General features: G+C 44.7%; 2 protein-coding genes across 9 annotated transcripts; both read right to left on the bottom strand.

Annotated features, from left to right (window-relative positions):
• Positions 1-17: 17 nt before the first annotated feature.
• Positions 18-7,260, bottom strand: arfgap3 (ADP-ribosylation factor GTPase activating protein 3). Its single transcript, XM_058077644.2, has 16 exons — positions 7,079-7,260; positions 5,811-5,929; positions 5,596-5,668; positions 5,378-5,509; positions 4,507-4,587; positions 4,356-4,434; positions 4,211-4,270; positions 3,061-3,107; positions 2,839-2,993; positions 2,633-2,764; positions 2,405-2,533; positions 2,182-2,295; positions 1,980-2,106; positions 1,714-1,801; positions 1,506-1,630; positions 18-1,433 (listed from the first exon to the last, which is right to left on the bottom strand). The coding sequence occupies exons 1-16, from the start codon at positions 7,145-7,147 to the stop codon at positions 1,416-1,418; spliced, it is 1,548 nt and encodes a 515-aa protein (XP_057933627.2). The 5' UTR covers positions 7,148-7,260; the 3' UTR covers positions 18-1,415.
• A 225-nt stretch (positions 7,261-7,485) lies between these two features.
• Positions 7,486-18,334, bottom strand: pacsin2 (protein kinase C and casein kinase substrate in neurons 2). Of its 8 annotated transcripts, none has more exons than XM_058077645.2 (12): positions 18,184-18,334; positions 14,337-14,411; positions 14,086-14,242; positions 13,452-13,687; positions 13,001-13,156; positions 12,173-12,348; positions 11,984-12,104; positions 11,794-11,841; positions 10,139-10,269; positions 9,400-9,546; positions 8,715-8,905; positions 7,486-8,534 (listed from the first exon to the last, which is right to left on the bottom strand). In XM_058077645.2, the coding sequence occupies exons 2-12, from the start codon at positions 14,391-14,393 to the stop codon at positions 8,422-8,424; spliced, it is 1,533 nt and encodes a 510-aa protein (XP_057933628.2). In that variant the 5' UTR covers positions 14,394-14,411; positions 18,184-18,334; the 3' UTR covers positions 7,486-8,421. The 8 variants fall into 8 exon arrangements, with proteins under 8 accessions (XP_057933628.2, XP_057933629.2, XP_057933633.2 ...); XM_058077646.2 differs by having other exon boundaries at positions 8,715-8,902; XM_058077650.2 differs by lacking the exon at positions 9,400-9,546.
• Positions 18,335-18,572: the final 238 nt, after the last annotated feature.

Raw genomic sequence — 18,572 nt, 5'->3', positions numbered from 1 at the left:
ATTAATGGTGTAAGCCATTTTATTTCAAATGCCCCCCCCCAAATAAACATTTCAACAATGTGCAAAGCTTTGACAGTTTTGCTATTCCAGTATTGATATTCTTTTACATAACACTAACTAACACAACCCCATAAACGTTGCTGCCATGACCAATATTTATTACGTAATAATAAAAAAAATGTCTATCGCAATAAAAGGTGAGACATCCAGCCATGTTTTTTTCTCTAGCTCTTGTCACAAAAAGTGACAAAGTAATTATGCATTTATGGATGTTGTTAAAGCTAATTACATTTATAATGAGATATCGATGATAGCAATAAAGTTATAAAAAAGAAAAAAATCAGAAAACGGAAAAATAGAGTGAGGCATCCATAGCTATCTAACGGCTACTTTTTGTCCCTATGACAAATCAATAATTATTATTTTATATGTAATGCTGAGGTCCTCCTGACTTTATAAAAAAATTATAAAAAAAAATCTAATTGTAATGTGCAATTTCAAGCAAATGCAAAAAAAGGTAACTACTACTCTCCAAAGTACAGCACAATAAAAGTGAATGAGTGGTATGACAATCTTTGGATTTTACGGGATAAAGTGAAGAAATATTTGGTGTTTGTCCTGAAAGACTCTTCAAACTTGCACACTTTGTTATTGATGTCCATTCCGTGCGTGACCACTGAGCTGCAATAACTGAATTAAATTTAATTATTGCAATAAAACCAAGCGTGCCACCACCTGTCCAAATTAAAAATAGAATCCTTGTCTCAAAGCGGCAAAAAAAAAAGAACGAGGCAGGCTGAAAACATCCACCTTCGTTATAAAAAAAAAAACAGCATTCCCTACAATTTAGGAATCCCATACACCAGGAAGTGAACCCATTCCAACACAAAATGCCTCAAATCTAAATACACATAGGAAATACTCGTGCAAAACTGCAGTAATATGAGATGTGTCCGATATATATACATTTCTAAAAGAGTCAGAGGAAGGTGCATGGCCTGCAAACGCACGCAAAAAAGAAAAAAGCTACCGCAATATTAGCTGGGTACTTCATAATGATTACTAACTAGAAAGTATCAAGTGTATATTTTTGGTCGTGTCCCAAAATATAAGTGCACTTTGGGGGGTAGAGGAAAGATAACCTTCATATCAGCAGAGACCTTCATATGCTACATACTGTAGTACACAGTACGTGTGTATATATCCTGTAGTACAAAGTACGTGTTATTGCAGTCGGAGCTTGGTCAGACTGCTGCACTGCAAAGTCAAACCAAATTAATGGCACAATTTTGGACACAGTGTTCATATTGGATGTTTTGAAATGGTGCAATCGTGCCTAATGTTGTGACCAACCCTTTAGCTGTATGGGTCCTCCAGAAAAATCAGTTCCCGGTATTCATCTTCTGACTTGATGTTCAGGAAGTGTAGTGATCCTGAGGGGAAAGAAGGCATACTTAAGTCTTGTTTCAAGCAAAAGAGGCTTTCTAATAATGGTTGTTCGGGACCTGAATGGTGTTAACGACGCCGCTGGCCATGACGGAGAGCTTCCCGGCGACGGAGCGCACTCCCATTTTCAGCTGCGTGATGTCGGGAGCGTTGGGCAGCATGTCAGTCAGGCGGTACGAGCTGGCTGTGTTGGAAGGAAGAATAGGAGTGTCCTTGTGTGCCTCGTCGGGATGATGACACAGACGCGCATGACAGTCGATGACGTACCGCTCGGTTTCTTTGGCTCGTCAAACAGGTCGGCCGAGCTGATGGCAGAACTCCCGGCGAATCTCTCCAGGCGGGTCTTGGCTTCGTACTGACAACAGGAAGTCAATCCAAAAAACCTCCATGAACGATTAAAGCTAACAATAATACAAACTGCGGGGCCTTAAAGACGTAGCAAAAAATGGCGAGACCGTCTTAGCCAATCAGAAGCTCCATTTACGCGTGCATCAACTTGGCTAGAGAGCAAATTGTCTCACAAATGGTCATACCTCAGTGTTGTCCCGTTTTCCAAAGTACATATCCGAGGAAATGGCCTTGACGTTCTCGCCGAATTTCCTCTGAGCTTCTCCCTTGTCCACCACCGGCACCGGCTCGGCTTTCCTGCGGCTGGCAGGCCTGGTGGGAGACGACAAACAGTCACCACGGTGACAACACAGCAATCAAAAAGAGAAAGGAGGGCTCGCCACCGACCGCTCGTCGAGTGAGGTGATGGCGGAGCTGAGGAAGAAGTCCGGCTCGGCTTTCTTGCGCCATATGGAGGAATAAAGATCCGAGGATTCGCTTTTGTCGTAGCGTGACATGAACCTAAAAGAGGACAAATGTTAAAAAAGAAGCTAAAATGTCCCCTGTAAGGACTTTTTGGTCTCCAAACATGACAGCATGGGACCTTGACTTCAACCTAAAAGCATCCTACCCGGAGTTAAGGGTTCCCTCATCCCCCTCCTCCTCATCGGTGAAACGTGCTGGCTTGGTGGTCCTGGCCACCAGGGGGCGCTCCTGCTGGATGATGTGCATGTCGGACATGACAGAGTGAGAGACGCCACTATAAGCGCAAAAAGAACAAAAAAGACAAAAAAAACAAAAACAAAAGAGTGAGTACTCTGCGTTCAAACTGGATGCCGTCTTTGTCTCTTCCGCTCACCTCCTGACGCCAAGCCCCATTCCCAGTCTCTCTGCTTGCTCCCGCTTCTTCCCCTCCAGATTCTTCAGCTTCTGCTCGTCTTTTCGCCTCTGCTGTTCCAGCTCCTTGTAGGCCAGACGCATGGACGGAGCACTTCAAACGGGAACAGAGAGGTGGATGAGTTTTCCCCGAGTAGGACAACAAGTTAGCGGCGGCCTTGTTCTCACATGGCCTCCTCAGCGGGAGCGCCGCCCTTCTTGTCGCCGGCGGCGTTCTCCTCTTTCTCTCGCAGCTTGTCGGCAGCTTGGGCCTTCTTCTCCAACTCCGTGAAGCTCTTGCTGCTCACCTTCTGAGCGCCCAGACCTCCTTTCTTTGCCGCCAACTGTGAAAGCACGTGACGCGTCAGTAAAGTCCTGGGAATAACGTGGCACCCGCCTGACTTGTTGTACCGTTTTCTTGCTGGTGGTCGGCTTCTTCTTGAGAAGAGATGAAGGTTCTGGAAAATGTGAGGTAAAGGAAAATTTGTCACGTACTTGCATCACCCAAACAAAGAAAAAAAGAGTTATATAGAGAATATTAATCACGCTAAAATTAATGTTAGCACTTGTTGCATGGCTGTAAGACCATGCTCTTTTCAATTTTCGCTGATATTTTCCCCAGGGGCTGCACGGTGAACGAGTGGTTAGTGCGCAGACCTCACAGCTAGAAGACCAAAGTTCAATTCCGCCCTCAGCCATCTCTATGTGGAGTTTGCATGTTCTCCCTGTGCATGTGTGGGTTTTCTCCAGGTACTCTGGTTTCCTCCCAAAAACATGCTAGGTTAAATAGCCACTCCAAATTGTCCATAGGTATGAATGTGAGTGTGAATGGTTGTTTGTCTATATGTGCCCTGTGATTGGCTGGCGACCAGTCCAGGGTGTACCCCGCCTCTCACCCGGCCTGAAGACAGCTGGGATAGGCTCCAGCACCCCCCGCGACCCTCGTGAGGAAAAGCGGTAGAAAATGAATGAGTTCTCTTATTTTGTGTGGAAGTGGTAACTTTTTGGCTTCTTATTTTGTCTTTCTCCACCCTCGGCCATCTCTGTGTGGAGTTTGCATGTTCTCCCCGTGCATGCGTGGGTTTTCTCCGGGTACTCCAGTTTCCTCCCACATTCCAAAAACATGCTAGGTTAATTGGCGACTCCAAATTGTCCATAGGTATGAATGTGAGTGTGAATGGTTGTTTGTCTATATGTGCCCTGTGATTGGCTTGCGAATGAACGAATGAACGAATGAATTAATTAATTTTCCCCAGGTTTTTCGGTCAGAATGTATTCCCTGGTCTACTATGATGTATTTATGAGTGCATTTACCTGGATTCCAGGCCTTTTTAAAAAGGTATAAGCATGTGCTACAATGTTTCTATTCACGTTTGCACTTGCTGCACGGCTGTAAGACCGTACCATTACATATTATGGACCATAACTTCAAGCTTTTAGGCCAGAACATATCTGATGTTGGGGTGTCTACTTGGATTTGATGCTTTTTCACATACGCTATAATGCTTCTTTTCACGTTCAGAGTTCTGGTTTATATTTGAGGTCATGTTGCCGTATTTACCTGGACCAGCTTTCGGCGAAGCACTCAGCAGGTCCACGCTGGGGCCGTCCTCAGCATTGCCTGCCAGTGTTGAACACATTGTTAAAATACAGTGTTTAATACACACACGACTTATGCATACATAGTGAGACACTAGCAACAATACCATTTTTGCCCTCCTCGTTTCCCCTCGTCACTGACGCAGCAGAACTGAGGCTCATCTGGCCTAAATTTTCCGGCACCTCCTATAATAAAAACACAAACGATGCTTTTATTATAACCATGGCAGGTTGAGCCAAACGAGCAGCGTTGTGTACCTGTGAGTGGAGACTGAAGAAATCGACGTGCTTGTCCTCCGGAGACGCGCTCAATGGGCCGCCCTGACTGTCCAACCACAGCTGGAAAAGGCGGTATGTGTACATTTATTATTATATGCTTTGGTATTATTATTTTATATTCATTATTTACATTAATAGTAAACACAAAAAAAATAGAAAAAAACATGCACCACATTTTTGTGACTGCAATTCTACATTTTGTTACTGTATATTATTGTTTTTGATGTACATATATTTACACTTATTCTGAACAGCACCTGCCACTTTATATTTACCGTATTTTCCGGACTATTAGTTGCACTTGTTTTCAAAGGTTGGCGGTTCCTGCGACTTATACTCCAGAGGGACTTATAAATGAAAAAATTGTTTATGCTACATAAACACTGGACACCTTTTCTCTTCATGTTTATTTTTTGTGTAGCTGAATAAGCATTGTGTTAGCATATCTTACACCTATTCAGCCTGTTCTCTATTCTTTTATTGGTAGAACTTGCCTTCCATGAGGACGTAATGTCTGTTTTGGTCAAGTAGTTTGGAAAATAAATTACCTGCAAAATAAATACCTAATTATGCATTTTTGGCCTTGTGCGACTTATACTCCAGAGCGACTTATAGTCCAAAAGATATGGTTTATTCGTATTCCTTGTTTTATTTTTATTCTTTTCCTCATTTTAATTTTTACTTTCTATAAAATGAACCGTGGAGTTGCACTCAAATTTCGTTGTATGCAATTACAATGACAATAGAGGCGATTCTGATTCTGATTCATAGACTGTTTACTATTATTACAGAATATATATTGAATTGAAAGCCTTTGTTTTATTGCTACTGAATAAAAGATGTGTATTACCTCTGTACCGTGGCATTTGGTGGCCTGTGTGGCCAAAGTCTTGATCTTCTCTCTGTACAGTTGAGCGGCTCTGCTGTTGTATTTTGTGTTGGCCGCGTTGGCTGTGCAGCCGTGCTGGCTGAAGAACACCGTCTGCAGAAGAGCAGACAGGAAGTGACGTTAGACAGTGTTTGCCGTACATAGTACAGCTCGGTAATGCTACTTGCGCATGCCCTTACCGCGCTAGCGTTCCCTCCCACTTGAATGCATCTTAGCTGGTACCATGACCAATTAAAATCCAGCTCTGTGGACCTATTGACACACACAAATGTTATTTACCCAACATTTTCGACCAGCCAGTTTCTGTCGAGTTACAGCCCACATTGAAACTCGACTGAATGCCGTCATAGAAACGAAACAGAGCACAACATGCATCATTTGTGATGTGACTTACCGAATAAAGGACAGGTGCACCCCGAGAGACCTGTGTGATCCAGAACAGTCTATACACAAGAACACGCCGTAGGTGATGCTGGCCCAACTGGGATTTTTTGCTGAGCAGTCAAAACAAACCTTGGAGAAGGAGACAACAACTTTATTGACACCAAGGCTCGACAATGCTGGGTTTTGTGCTCAACGGCACAACGGCATAAAAGGGAAAAAAAAAACATAGCAATCCCAGCCGCCGTGTTTTGTTGCAGTTGATTGAGTGGGAAGAAAATATCGTCATTGAAGAAGACTAACACAAGGACCGTGGTGAGATGTCGGCCAAATAAATATTTCAGATTATATTGTAATGGTAATAGTTTAATTTCATGTGAACATGCATCAGATTACAATTGAATGCATCACATAATCAGTTGACAGTTCCACATGTCCAAAAGGAGTAGGAAGAAGCAAAGCTGATTAAATCCTACCCCTCCATCTGGTACTTTTACAATCTGTAACTGTTACATTTGTTCACTTCCTGCTTTCCGAATATAATTTAAGGGGTTTTTTTTGTCACGTACCGAAGTACGAGGTGATATGACCATACAATGACATAATGGGTACCATAGTAACTGTCAAAGTAGTATGGTAATATGTATAGCACATCATGACTATACTATACACATCAATACTATTGTATTCCTGATGCTCGGCTCAAAAAGTGAGCAAATGTCCGATCAGTGTGATCTCAAAGTAGAGTTACCATGGTGATATAGTTGCTTTAAAAGAGAGCTACCTTTATTGTACATGCAAACCCGGCTTTACAATCAACACACCTCTCTAACTCACTAAACTCGGTCAAGAGCCATGAACAAGAAACAGCTGTTGATAAAGTCATTCCAGTACAGTACATTAAAACAATGAAAACACCTGTTAAAATGTGACATTGCGCTCATTTGTTTTGTTAGTGGCTGTCGACGTACCCAATGATGAAGAATCTTCGAGAATGGTTCAAAATAAGGCAACACGGCTAGCACGTGAAGCCTTTTTTTAGCTAGCTAGGCTACCAACGGTTAAGCTAACAGCTAAGTACTTTTTAAGTTTTTGGTGTCGGTTCAAGTTCCAAGCGCGAATGTATACAAACATTCAGACAAAACACAGAAGCTGTCACGTCGACTTGGACTCGGAATACCGCTCCAATTAAATAAACTGTGCTTGTTCCTCCAAGTGCGACGACGTGTCAGATGCTGAGTTTATACTTCCTTGTTGTCCAAAAAAGTATGGAAGGCTCACCTTATTCGTGGGAATGGAACGAAGTCGCTTGAAAATGGCACAAATGTCCTGCTTGCTAGGCTCTGCCATCTTTCTAAATGTGTGTGCGTCGACAAGAAGACATGAAAGTAAAGTAGTATTTATGATGTCCAATATCCGAAAGTGACACGTACATTTCAGAGAAACATCCTGGGCGGCCTGTGATTGGCTAAAAATGACACTTGTGGCTCGTGTTTATATCGCATGGCATTATGGGCAATGTAGTTCACACGACAGTTGCGCTCTTGTGGAAACAGAAAATGAGCTACTTCATACAGATTTGAAATTATATGATTTATTATAGTTTTCTTTTGTTCAATACATAACATAAATTTTAATCTGAATATGCAAATATTCCACCGAAAGAAAAATAATACTGCTAGACAAGAGAAATGAACGAGCCTTTATTTTTGTCACTTATACAGAAGTACAAGCGAAATCCAAAGCGAACATTTCTCCAGTAAATTGATTTATTCTGTTGTGGGAAAACATTTACAAACATTTAACTGTGCAAGTACAGCTGAAGCTGTGGCGGTGTATCCTGAAAACATGGCAAAAACCTCAAACCTACATCTGTAAAGACTATGGAGCATTGTTTTGTTTTAAAATACTACAAATTATTCACATATTATTTCCTAATTAATTAAATGAACGTGGCCCCGTGAAAAAAGGGAATAATCATCATGTTGGCAAACATTAAGTCAATTCATGTACAAACTGATTCTCAGTGGCAGCATTTAAAGAGAACTAAAAAGCAAATATAATAAAGGGCATTATATATAAATTAACTTAGCTAGCTAGGATTTCATAGCTTTATTTGTACTCTCATGCCCACACTGCTCGGCCCTTTGAACCACGGTGTCAAAATAAGCTTGAATATTCAGTGTTAAATGAAAAGTAAAGAGGACTGCATATGAATTACTGTAGGTCGGCGGTCGAATATTCAACAGCTACTAAATCAACGAGAAATACAATCAGTGAGTTTACATTCAAGTGCAGTGCTAAAGGAAACCCACCCATTTGTTGTGAACCACATGAAAGCTTCCTTGATAGTCATCATAATATCTCCACCAACTGGTCATGTGATCAACCCCGGGGCTCCCCCGTCAATAAGTTCGTGGCGGCTAGCCGACCCGTCCGTCAGGCCCAGTGTTTGCTGTGTTAGCCATTTTTCTGTAACAGCCGAGGGTCTTTTAATGCCAACTTGACCCCACCGTAATGAGGGTCAATGCGAGGTCCTTTTGGCGACTCATCTCCCTCACACACACACACATACACACACACACACACACACACACACACACACACAGTGACTGTGGTTATCATTACTGGATGTCCTCCACATAGTTAGCAGGATAGAGGCCAATCTGCCCGTTCTTGAGTCGGCCTTTGCACCAGCCCTGGTCGTCCTCCTCACCAATTTTGGTCAGCTCGTCCCCTTGAGGACAAACAGATGATTACAAATTAAAAAGGAGACAAAGACAGGATAAAGACAGTGGATTTACGCGCTTTTTTTTAGTTAAAAACGCCCACAATAAGTCTTTACGTTTCATTAATTGAGATTTCACACTTTTTTTAGGCGGTCATTGAACACACCACAAAAGTGTGTTTGATGTACCCGCTTTGAAGCTCAGCTCATCCTGCTCCTGGCCCTCGTAGTCGTAAAGCGCTCGGACGGGCACGGAGATGACCGGGGAGGCCGGCTCGTCTTCGAAGGGGTTCCCGTTCCCGTTTGCTGGAAAAGTGGTGGCGGCGGTGGTGGTGTCCTCGTCCGACCAGTCCGGCGTCCTCTCCATGCTGCTGGCGCTGCTGGGCACAGGGAGGAAAGGAGGGCACCTTTTTAACAGTACAGATTGTCGCCAGGAATACGGAGACAGCAATGTTAGGCACAGCACACAAAAAAAAGCCATCACGGTGCAATCCTGAAGTCATCCGCTGAGCTGTTTAGAAGTGGAAATCATTCATGCTGAAAACAAAAACAACAAAAAAAAACTAAAACAAGCGCATGAAGCGTTTTGATGCCACAAATAACATAAGAAGAATCCGACAAACAGGCAAGTGGAAACAAAGCCACAAGCAGATCACTTAGGCGGTGATTGCAGTGTAAACCTTTAGTGGCCAGCAGAGGGAGCCACTCGAATGCACATTCTACAGCCCTGTTAGGAGTGAACAGCAAACACACCACCTGAGACAGAAGGGAGACGGCTACAAGAAGGGCAGGAGGACAGCACCAGCAGAGTCCACGATACCAAAAAAAAAAGACAAGACAACAGACGCGGACGTTTTATCTCCCGTTCACCAACGTTTTCACGTCATCCCGTTTCACGCTGATGTGGTTGCTCGTCTCCTCGTCCTCCTCATCGTCCACCATCCCCGCCTCCTCGTCCTCTTCATCGTCATCCTCGAAAGGGTTGGAACCGGGGGGCGCCGCTTTGGGAGGCTTGCTGATGCTGATGGTGCGGGGAGACAGTGAAAAACGAGGGTTGACAGTCACGCGAACGGGCGGCGAGATGATGATGACCGATTTCCACGGGCGGAACAAGCTCACGTTATTCTGACTCACTCCATCCAAACATAACCGAAGGATGGAGCAGCTGACTGGCTCTCGGCAACCTCATTCTTTCCGCCGCTACACAGATCTTGTGACCAAAAAAAAGCAGCTTTACGCAAAGGAAGTGTCCCGCTGCTGCCCCCTGTAGATGAGGTGTGTGAACAACACCAGCACAGAGGCCGCATTGTGCATGGCGACCATCGAGTGTGACAATGACGCTTATCTGGCGTCGTTGTCAAGATGGTGCCGGTTGTACCTTTGGTCAAAAGCGGTATTTCCACATTGCTTTCTTGGCTCACTGTCAAGTATGCACCGGCAAACTTCTTTCCCAACTCATTGTTTGCCGTCGTCATGGAAACACTCCATGTCGCACCCGTGGTGCGGCGTTTACGTAACCTCTCATGAGCATTCCTTCGCAGGATGTTGCCGCAGCGTACGGATGGCAGATAGATAAGCTCTCCCGCACCAAAGAACGGCGATCCATTGCCTACCTGCTGCTGGTCTTGAGAGGCTGAACCGGCTGGTCGGATCCAGTCTGACTGATGCCCGTCAGCGTGACGCCCTCTGATGGCTTCTTCTTCTCCCGTCTGCTGAGGGTGCGGTTCAGGTCTATGGACCAGTCCTGCGACACACGACAAAATAAAAACCTCAAGTACTCTGCCAGGAGGCAAATGGCAACGCCACACAAACACACGTGTGCTGCGTTGGGAACACGCTGGCAAGGTAAGAATGGAGGTGATGCTAACTTGCTAGCATGTTCCCAATAGCGCAGCGAGGCTTGTAGAAATAATCCATCACCTGAAAGCAAAAAAAAAAAACTCATTCATTCTTTTTAGAGCATTTGCACTGATAAATTCGCTTCAAGCAGAGCTGTCCAAAGTTTTCCCACCTGGGGGGTTGGGGTGGCACTGATGTTTCTAATTTTATCACCAATCCTACGTGGCTTGGCTAAGAAGCTACATATCTTCAGCAAAAATACAGTCGCCCCTCGCAAAATGTGTTTTTTCAGAAATAAATGATGGCTGTTTGGTGGTAGACTATCATGCTGCATGTAGCATTGTGGCCACTAGGTGGCAGTGATGACGCAAAACATTGAGACATTAGCTGACATGACTTTACCTTAACACTGCATGAGGTCATGAAGTCAGCCATGGCATGTCTGTCATGATAGAGTAAAAAAAAAAAAAAAAGGTTCTCCTCCCATCCTGTGTGGAAGTGGTAGGTTTTTGGCTTCTTAAGAAAAAAAAATACATTTGAGGCTAACTGGTTAGCTCACTCGCTCGGCCGGGTTGAACGTCTGCTGCATAAGAGTTTCTCAGTGGGGAGTAAAAAATGAATTATAGGGGTCTAAAGGCCACTATAGGGGTGTTATTTAATGACTAGAGGTTTCTAATAATTTTAAAAGCCATATTTAGAAATTTCTATGCTCTAACAACAAGAATATTTATTAACATATTAAGACTTTAAAGCAAGCATTTTTCATATTTCAACTTTATGCTCGTAAAATTATGACAAAATCTCACAAGATTTCATTATTTTTCTCTTAATATTTTGACCGTATTCTTTTAAAATAATTTAATTTTGCTGTTGAGATATATATTTTTTTAAGTTTTCTTGTTAAATTAAATTTTTGCTACAGGCTACACTGGTCTAGCTACATTTGTTGAAATCCTGTGCTTTTTTTTTTTAGTTTTAATTAAGGTTTAGTTAAAGTTAAAGCATCAATAACAAATTCATAAAATCACAAGCTGTCACAATGTTAAAAAATGAACCACAAACCATGGCAACTTTTTGAAAAGGCTGCCATGAAATCGGGCATTTTAGGCCACCACAATGACAAACAGGCCATAAATTAGTATCAACAGTACCAATACTATCAATAGTAATAATACTAATAAACAAAACCAAGCTGTGTTCCGCAAATGGCCCCCGTGCCGCAGTTTGGACACCTCTGCCTTAAAGAGGAGGATGAGAACAAGAGACTTTTGCCCGTGTATTTGTGATCAACACCTCATGACACACAAACAAAGCAAATAAGGTGTGTTAGTGGGGAAGCGGGGTTAACCTGCCCCCACCACAACCCACCCACCCTCCCTCCCTCCCTCATGGCTACAGTGACAGCGCAGCCATCCCATGCAGGACTCACTACAATGGACCTTCTCTTAAAGGACCGAAGGCGGGACCAGTCCAAGTTCTGGGGAAAGGAAGAGGATTAATGTGGACTGTGGAGTTAGAAAACACGGAGCTTGAGGACGGAGACTAAGCTGAGAAACACAAAAGTGTTCGTCTCTGCTGAGATATTTTGCATTGCTGACATCTCAGGCATGTTTTCCAACCTCAAATTGGGGCCAGTTCATGGGCATGCCGGGTCCGTGATTGGATCGGAACCATTTCAGGTCCTCCTCTGCGTCGGTGGCGGAGATTGTGTCTTCCAGCGTGTGGTAAATGGTCTGGAACCTACGAAAGATGTGTTAATTCGTTCATCTTCCTGTTCCGCGTTCCCTCCGTAAACACGAATGTCTGACCTGTGATTGGTGGAGAGGTCCAGGTGCTGCTTGACCTCCAAGAGAAGCTCTTTGAAAAAGCGAATGCGTTTGTCTTCAAACTGTTGCCACTGCTCGAACACCTGCTCCATGTTCTCCATGTACTGGGGGGTCAGCTTGTCCAGCTCCTCCAAGGACTTCTCATAGCGTTCTTTCGTCTGTCGGAGGAAGGACCGGGTGAAGGCCAAGAACTCGGGGTGCAAAATAATTATCGGACTGATATGAGGGATTATAACATAATACCTATAAATCTGATAACACTAAAAAACCTGAACCGCCAGCGACAATTGCAAAAGGTTTGCCACAAACATCCATGGTGTCATAGCGGCTACTCTGAGCATGTATTGCACCTTGCTGGGCCACGGCCGGTAGCTCTTCCTGCTCTATAGTCTGGTTGTCCTGACCTCCGTAGAGACAGGCCGGCTGCTCAGAGCATGTGTCCGAATGTAGTGCACCTTGCTGGGCCACTGCAAGTGGCTCTTCCTGCTCTATAGTCTGGTTGTCCTGACCTCTGTAGAGACAGACCGGCTGCTCGGAGCATGTGTCCGAATGTAGTGCAAGTTGCTGGGCCACGGCGGGTGTCTCCCTCCGCTCTATTCTCTGGTTCTCCTGACAGTAGCCATGTGGGAGTTATAATGTCATGATGTTTGATGAGGAAAAGTTGTTCAATTCCTTCTGACCCTCAGGTGTGCACAAACTAAATGTACATTTTAAAACGCAGATATAAAAAGTTATCTGTACCATATATCTCGAGAGGCACCAAGTTATGGTATGAAAAAAAAAAAGATATCGTGCATCTTGACTTCCTACCTTGTGCGCCTCCTGCTGGCACTTCTCCACCTTCTCCTGGAGCTTCTTCTGCGCTTCTGGATTGTTGTTGCTCTCCAGTTTGCTGTTGGTCTCCCTGCTGGCCGCCAGCTTCTCCTCCTTGCAGGCGGAATGGTAGGACTTCTTCATGGTCTCCACCTGGGAATGCCACAACAGTGTTGTAGACGCAGTAGGTACTTCCTGGAGGCTTCATCTGCTGTGACGGCGTGTCATTCGGCCTCACTTCCTGCCGTCAATCAATAAATCACTATGGCTACAAATCTCTATTGTTCCCTCCACAGGATATGAGGCCTGCCCGCCTGGAGGCGGAACAGGGGGTTAGGAGCACGGAGGAATGTAAGCAGTGACGAGAGCCTAATTCCGAGCGTTCCCTTCCATGCGCGGCAGCGTGTTGCTGCGTGTCGCCATGGAGCCGACGTGAAGGTAAACAAACCTCCTTGAGCTTCTTGGCCCAGGGCTTCTGCGCCTTGCGGAAGCCGTCCTCGGCCTCCTTGGTCTCCTTGAAGCCGCCGATCATCTGCTTATGGTAGGCGTCGTGCTGCCAGTTCTTCAGCTTCTCGTAGTCCTCGCCCATCAGCGAGGCTTTCACCTCCATGTGCAGCTCGCTCACCTTCTCCGCCTCCGTGCACAGGGATGCCCACGCCCGCTCCAGCATGCCGTACTGAGGGCCTGGAGACACAGCATGACCAGGATGTTGGCGTTGTGTTGGACGGACATCCAAGAGGACACAACAACAAACTTCTCACAGGAGGGATGTGATCACGGCGCCCAAATATTAAAATCAAACAATAAACAAAAAATATTATGGGAATAAAATCATAATTGTAGGAGGAAAAAACACCACTATAGGGGTGCTATTTAATGACTAGAGGGTTCTAATCATTTTAAAAGCCATATTTACAAATTCACAAACAGGTTTTCTATGCTCTAACAACAAAAATATTACATTTATTAACATATTAAGACTTTTAAACAACCATGTTTTATATTTCAACTATATGCCCGTAAAATTATGACAAAATCTCACAAGATTTCATTCTTTTTCAAAAGCGATTGTTGCCCCCTACCTTTCTCTATGAGCTGCCGCCAGCGTTTGCCCCACTCGGTGAGCTGCTGGGCGTACGACTTCTCGATACGCGCCCGCTCGTGGATGCAGCTCATGAGGTCGTTGCATAGCCGGTTGCCGTCATCCACGCGCTTCACGGTGCGCTTGTAGTTGCCCACCTAAGAAGAAAAGGATGGAGGGGGGGGGGGCAGTAAGCGGTTTAGCAGCTACTTTGTGATGGATGTGCGTCCATCCCGCCTGGCGGCCCCTCACCTCCCAGAAGCTGTCACTGGAGACGTCGATCATGGAGTCGTCGTAGGAACCCGACATGGCTGCCGTGAGAAGGCCCTGGACAAGCGTCACATGCGTAACGTTTCATGCTAATGTATCATTAGGGATAAAAGGTGCCGCATTAACATGATTGGGGTGTCGTCTTCCGACTTCCTTGGAAGCACAGACGTGCCTCTGTTTGCACCCCCCGCTCAACCACTTTCTCCCATCACATCAATGTGACCTCCCCCCAAAAAACAGTCCCGATTTAATAGCTAAATGATGTATTTGCATTTGTTCTTACTGTTCTTTGCCAAGTTTTTATAACAACAGAGAAAAAAACATGCGATTGGATGACACAAACACGACAATGTATTCAAGTCATGCCAACACGGACCACAGCTTCTTTCCGAAGAGGATGGAAGTGTGTCATGATGTGTGTGTGTGTGTGTGTGTGTGATGATCAATGGTCAGTGACCCGCGGCTTGCAGACCAGCCTGGACAGAGGGTGTTATTGTGGCCATGGCAGACCATGAACAAATCCTCCTTACACTGTGAAGCAGGGGTGGACAGAATTGGGCTGCAAAAACATTTAGACGTAATAGACCAAAAAAAAAACAACAACAGATTTTTGTTAATATTTACATTAAATCAAATACAATAATTCATATAGCCAATAGCAGGGTTATGTACAGCCAGGAGCTCTGGGCCCGTGAAAAAAAAAAAAAAGTTGCCCTCTTTGTAATTAATTACTCATTTTATTAGTACCTATTTTTACCTATTTTTGGGATGTTGGAATTCTCTTGACTTTCCCCTTTATATGGCACCGCTGGCTAATTAACACTAATCCATGTGATCGGTATGGGTAGGTTTCACGTTGGAAATTGGCCGAATAAAATCCTGGTTGGAGCATCACTATTTTTTTCCGCTATTAACCGCGACGAATGAGGTCTTACTATAATTCATTTCATTCGTTTTCTACCGCTTATCCTCACGAGGGTCGCGGGGGTGCTGAAGCCTATCCCAGCTGTCTTCGGGCGAGAGGCACGGGGTACACCATGGACTGGTCGCCAGCCAATCACATATAAACAACCATTCACACTCACATTCATACCTATGGACAATTTGGAGTGGCTAATTTACCTAGCATATTTTTGGAATGTGGGAGGAAACCGGAGTACCGGGAGAAAACCCACGTATGCACGGGGAGAACATGCAAACTCCACACATGGAGATGGCCTAGGGTGGAATTGAACCCTGGTCTCATAGCTCTTACTGTAATCAATAATCAATTTATTTGGAATAAAACAAGCAAAATTCAAGCCACTGCAGCTACTCCGAAGTATGGCTCGCTGACTTCCTAGCATAATAACGTGTGTCGTGTGTGGGGAAAAGTTTATTGTTCCGTTATTTTGGATTCAAGTTAAAAGGAACTTCCCACTATTCCCAACTGGAAAAAGCAAACAAGACAACATCTTTTTGAATGAGCGATTGTTTGAGAAAGGCTACTCCAGCGCTGATCTAATCGATGGCGAAACACGACTTGACCCAGCAGTGCAAACAACGGTGTTGACACAGCGACTCAGTCTGAAGTCCATAAACCCAACATGCGACTCCACTCAAGCAAAAAAAAGACTGAATTTCCATCATCGGAGCTGATATCCTGATATCGGCCTAAATCCCATCAAGGCTGCACTTTCTCGCCAAAGTTGGCTTCCCGGTGCTTCTTAGATTACTAGATTAGCGATGATGTCATCAAACACAAACAATGATGTCCACTAGAGGCCTGCAAGGGGTGTCCTAAGCCTGATGGAATTTTTTTGCCGACTGCGGCCTCAAGATCCACCTCGGAATGCCGAGCCAGTTCCCACACTGCTGTGAACTTTGGCTACAAAACACGTCAGGACTTTGTTTACGAGTCCGGGATGAGCAGAGGCAGCTGGGATGGAGGACGACAAAGACGGCAAAGTTCGTTGCGGAGCATGTCACGCCGCATCCGTCGTCACGCCATCACGACCATCAACTCCACCATCGTTTCAAGACAACAGAAGTGTTGTGCCAGATCAGGAACGTGGTGGCGCTCCCTGTCTCTTTACGCTTGCGGAGCCGCGAGGTCGTGCTGCGTGCACCCCGTAAATCACCACTGGGGGCCGCGTACTGAAGCATCAAAGGATTATTTATTTAAAACCAACCCATGTAGATATGCTGAGACTTACAGCCACGTGCCGTAAATGGCCCTCGGGCTGCCCTTTAAACACCCCAGCTGTAAAACAAGCAGCAAACATTGAGTGTTTGCCCAAAGGACGGCAATGTATCATCTGTATTATCATAGCCATAACATTTGGGAATGGTCAAAGAGCCAACAAAAAAAAAACAAACATAAAAAGCACAAAAGGATCCCGCTGCTTGTTGAGAGGAGCGATACCAGCTTTCATGTTCATGTCACCAAGAAGCCCGGAAAAAGTCACCCGTGTTAACTTCGGGAATGTTAGCATTTGGGATGATTGAGCGGTCTTCCGGGTAAATGGGATCATTTCATTCACTGAGAGATTCCATGCTTCACAGTAAATTACGATTTTATTGGCCAATTCCGCCATGATAGGGCCCACCACTAGATGGCAGCATGTACATAGTATGTCACCCGTGTGTGACTAGCAAATGTGGGCCGCCATAAATAGATATCCGTCCTGTTTTAGGGTCCCAAACGATGAATTAGTGGGCCTTCATCTAAACCCACGGGACCTAAAAGTCTTGCAGAAGCGATCAAGACCTGGTCCGAATCCTTACCGACTCAAAAGCCCGGCAAAGTTCCAAAGTTACATAACAAAAAGTCCTTATCACGTGTAAGAGGAAGCTCTGTTTCCACTTCCTGCTTTTGTCGCCTATAACGCCGAGCCCCATCCATCCCTCCAGTGGTTTCTCAGCGGGACGTCGGAAAGAGAATCCCCAAAACGAAAACACTCTCAAGCGCATGACCTTGATTTTGTGCGGCCCCCAGACAGCTGCAGGGGGGCCGTACACGCTACAAGTGGACTCTGCAATAACACAATGGTATTTGTTCCACAAGTTCAAGCACTTTCCACTGCTATGGCCGCATAATGGAGGGAAACTCAGTGTTACACGGCGAGGTACGGGTCACAAGGCACTGCACTCTTTCCTGGGGAAACCCCTCTCGGCGCTGTGATGCGCTCAATGACCTTTCACAGATGCTTTTTGGTGTGGTCTGCAAGGATAGTGGATTTTCAAATGCACGGGTGCTTCCTTCTACTCCTTTTCACACGTCCTACAAAATGTAACTTTGTTAAAAACCAAAACAAACTAAAGCAGTACAAAGATGCCACCTTTGGGGTAAATAGGAAGTGTATCTTTCACTACTGCTTTAATTAAGCCAAAAATGGCGTCGTGCAACAACAAGCACACAAATAAATACATTTTTTGACCTAAATATTTGCATTGTGCAGGTGTACTAACGTTATGGCCACCGTAATGGAGGTAGGGAACAACAGGACATGGACCAGGAGGTGATGTATGGAAGGCTGCCCCGCCCTTCCCCACTTGAACCCAAATTAATAGTTGATTCCTATTGGATTAGTAATACCATTATTAAGATGAACTTGGGTGACATTTATTTTCTGACGTCAGCACATTGGATGGTGACTGTATTGTTAAAGTCTTAGCAGTTGTAATACAGCATGTATAGAAATAAACACTTTAATACGGTGAAAGAAACACAGCAAACCCTCCCGTCGAAACGTTATGTTAGCCCTGCCCTCCACAGTTAGCAGACTAGCTAAAAAGATGTAGAAAAAAAAGTTAATATATTCCAAATAAACTCGTGCTGCGTTCTTACCTTGAACGGGTTCACTCAAACAGATTACTTTTATGTTTAATCCGATGCTTAATTATCTTTGTAGTGGCTTTTGGGGTATTTTTTCCACCTTTTTAAAGGAGAGAAGGTGGAGCACCATCGACCGACTGACTGGCTGACACCGCCGTCAGTTGCCCCAAAGTGACTTACAACACATCCGGTTGAATGTTTTCAAAATAAGACTTCTGTGTTGGTGTGCGCATTTGAGAAGCAGCACGAAGCACGTTGAGAAGCACGTTTAGAAGTTTTTTTGTTTAGAAAACGTGTTCATTTTAAACCAACATTATCTTAATTTAACTCTTCCGTCTGGCAGTAAGATCCCTGACCCACGGGTGAAACAGTGTGGCTCTGAGACTGAAATTGTACGCTGA

Source organism: Doryrhamphus excisus, linkage group LG2 (assembly GCF_037039965.1).
Source record: "Doryrhamphus excisus strain RoL-2023G ecotype Guam linkage group LG2, RoL_Dexc_Guam_v1.1, whole genome shotgun sequence".
NCBI lineage: Eukaryota > Metazoa > Chordata > Actinopteri > Syngnathiformes > Syngnathidae > Doryrhamphus > Doryrhamphus excisus.
Note: the sequence above shows the minus strand (reverse complement) of the source record. Positions and strands in the feature narration are given on the sequence as shown.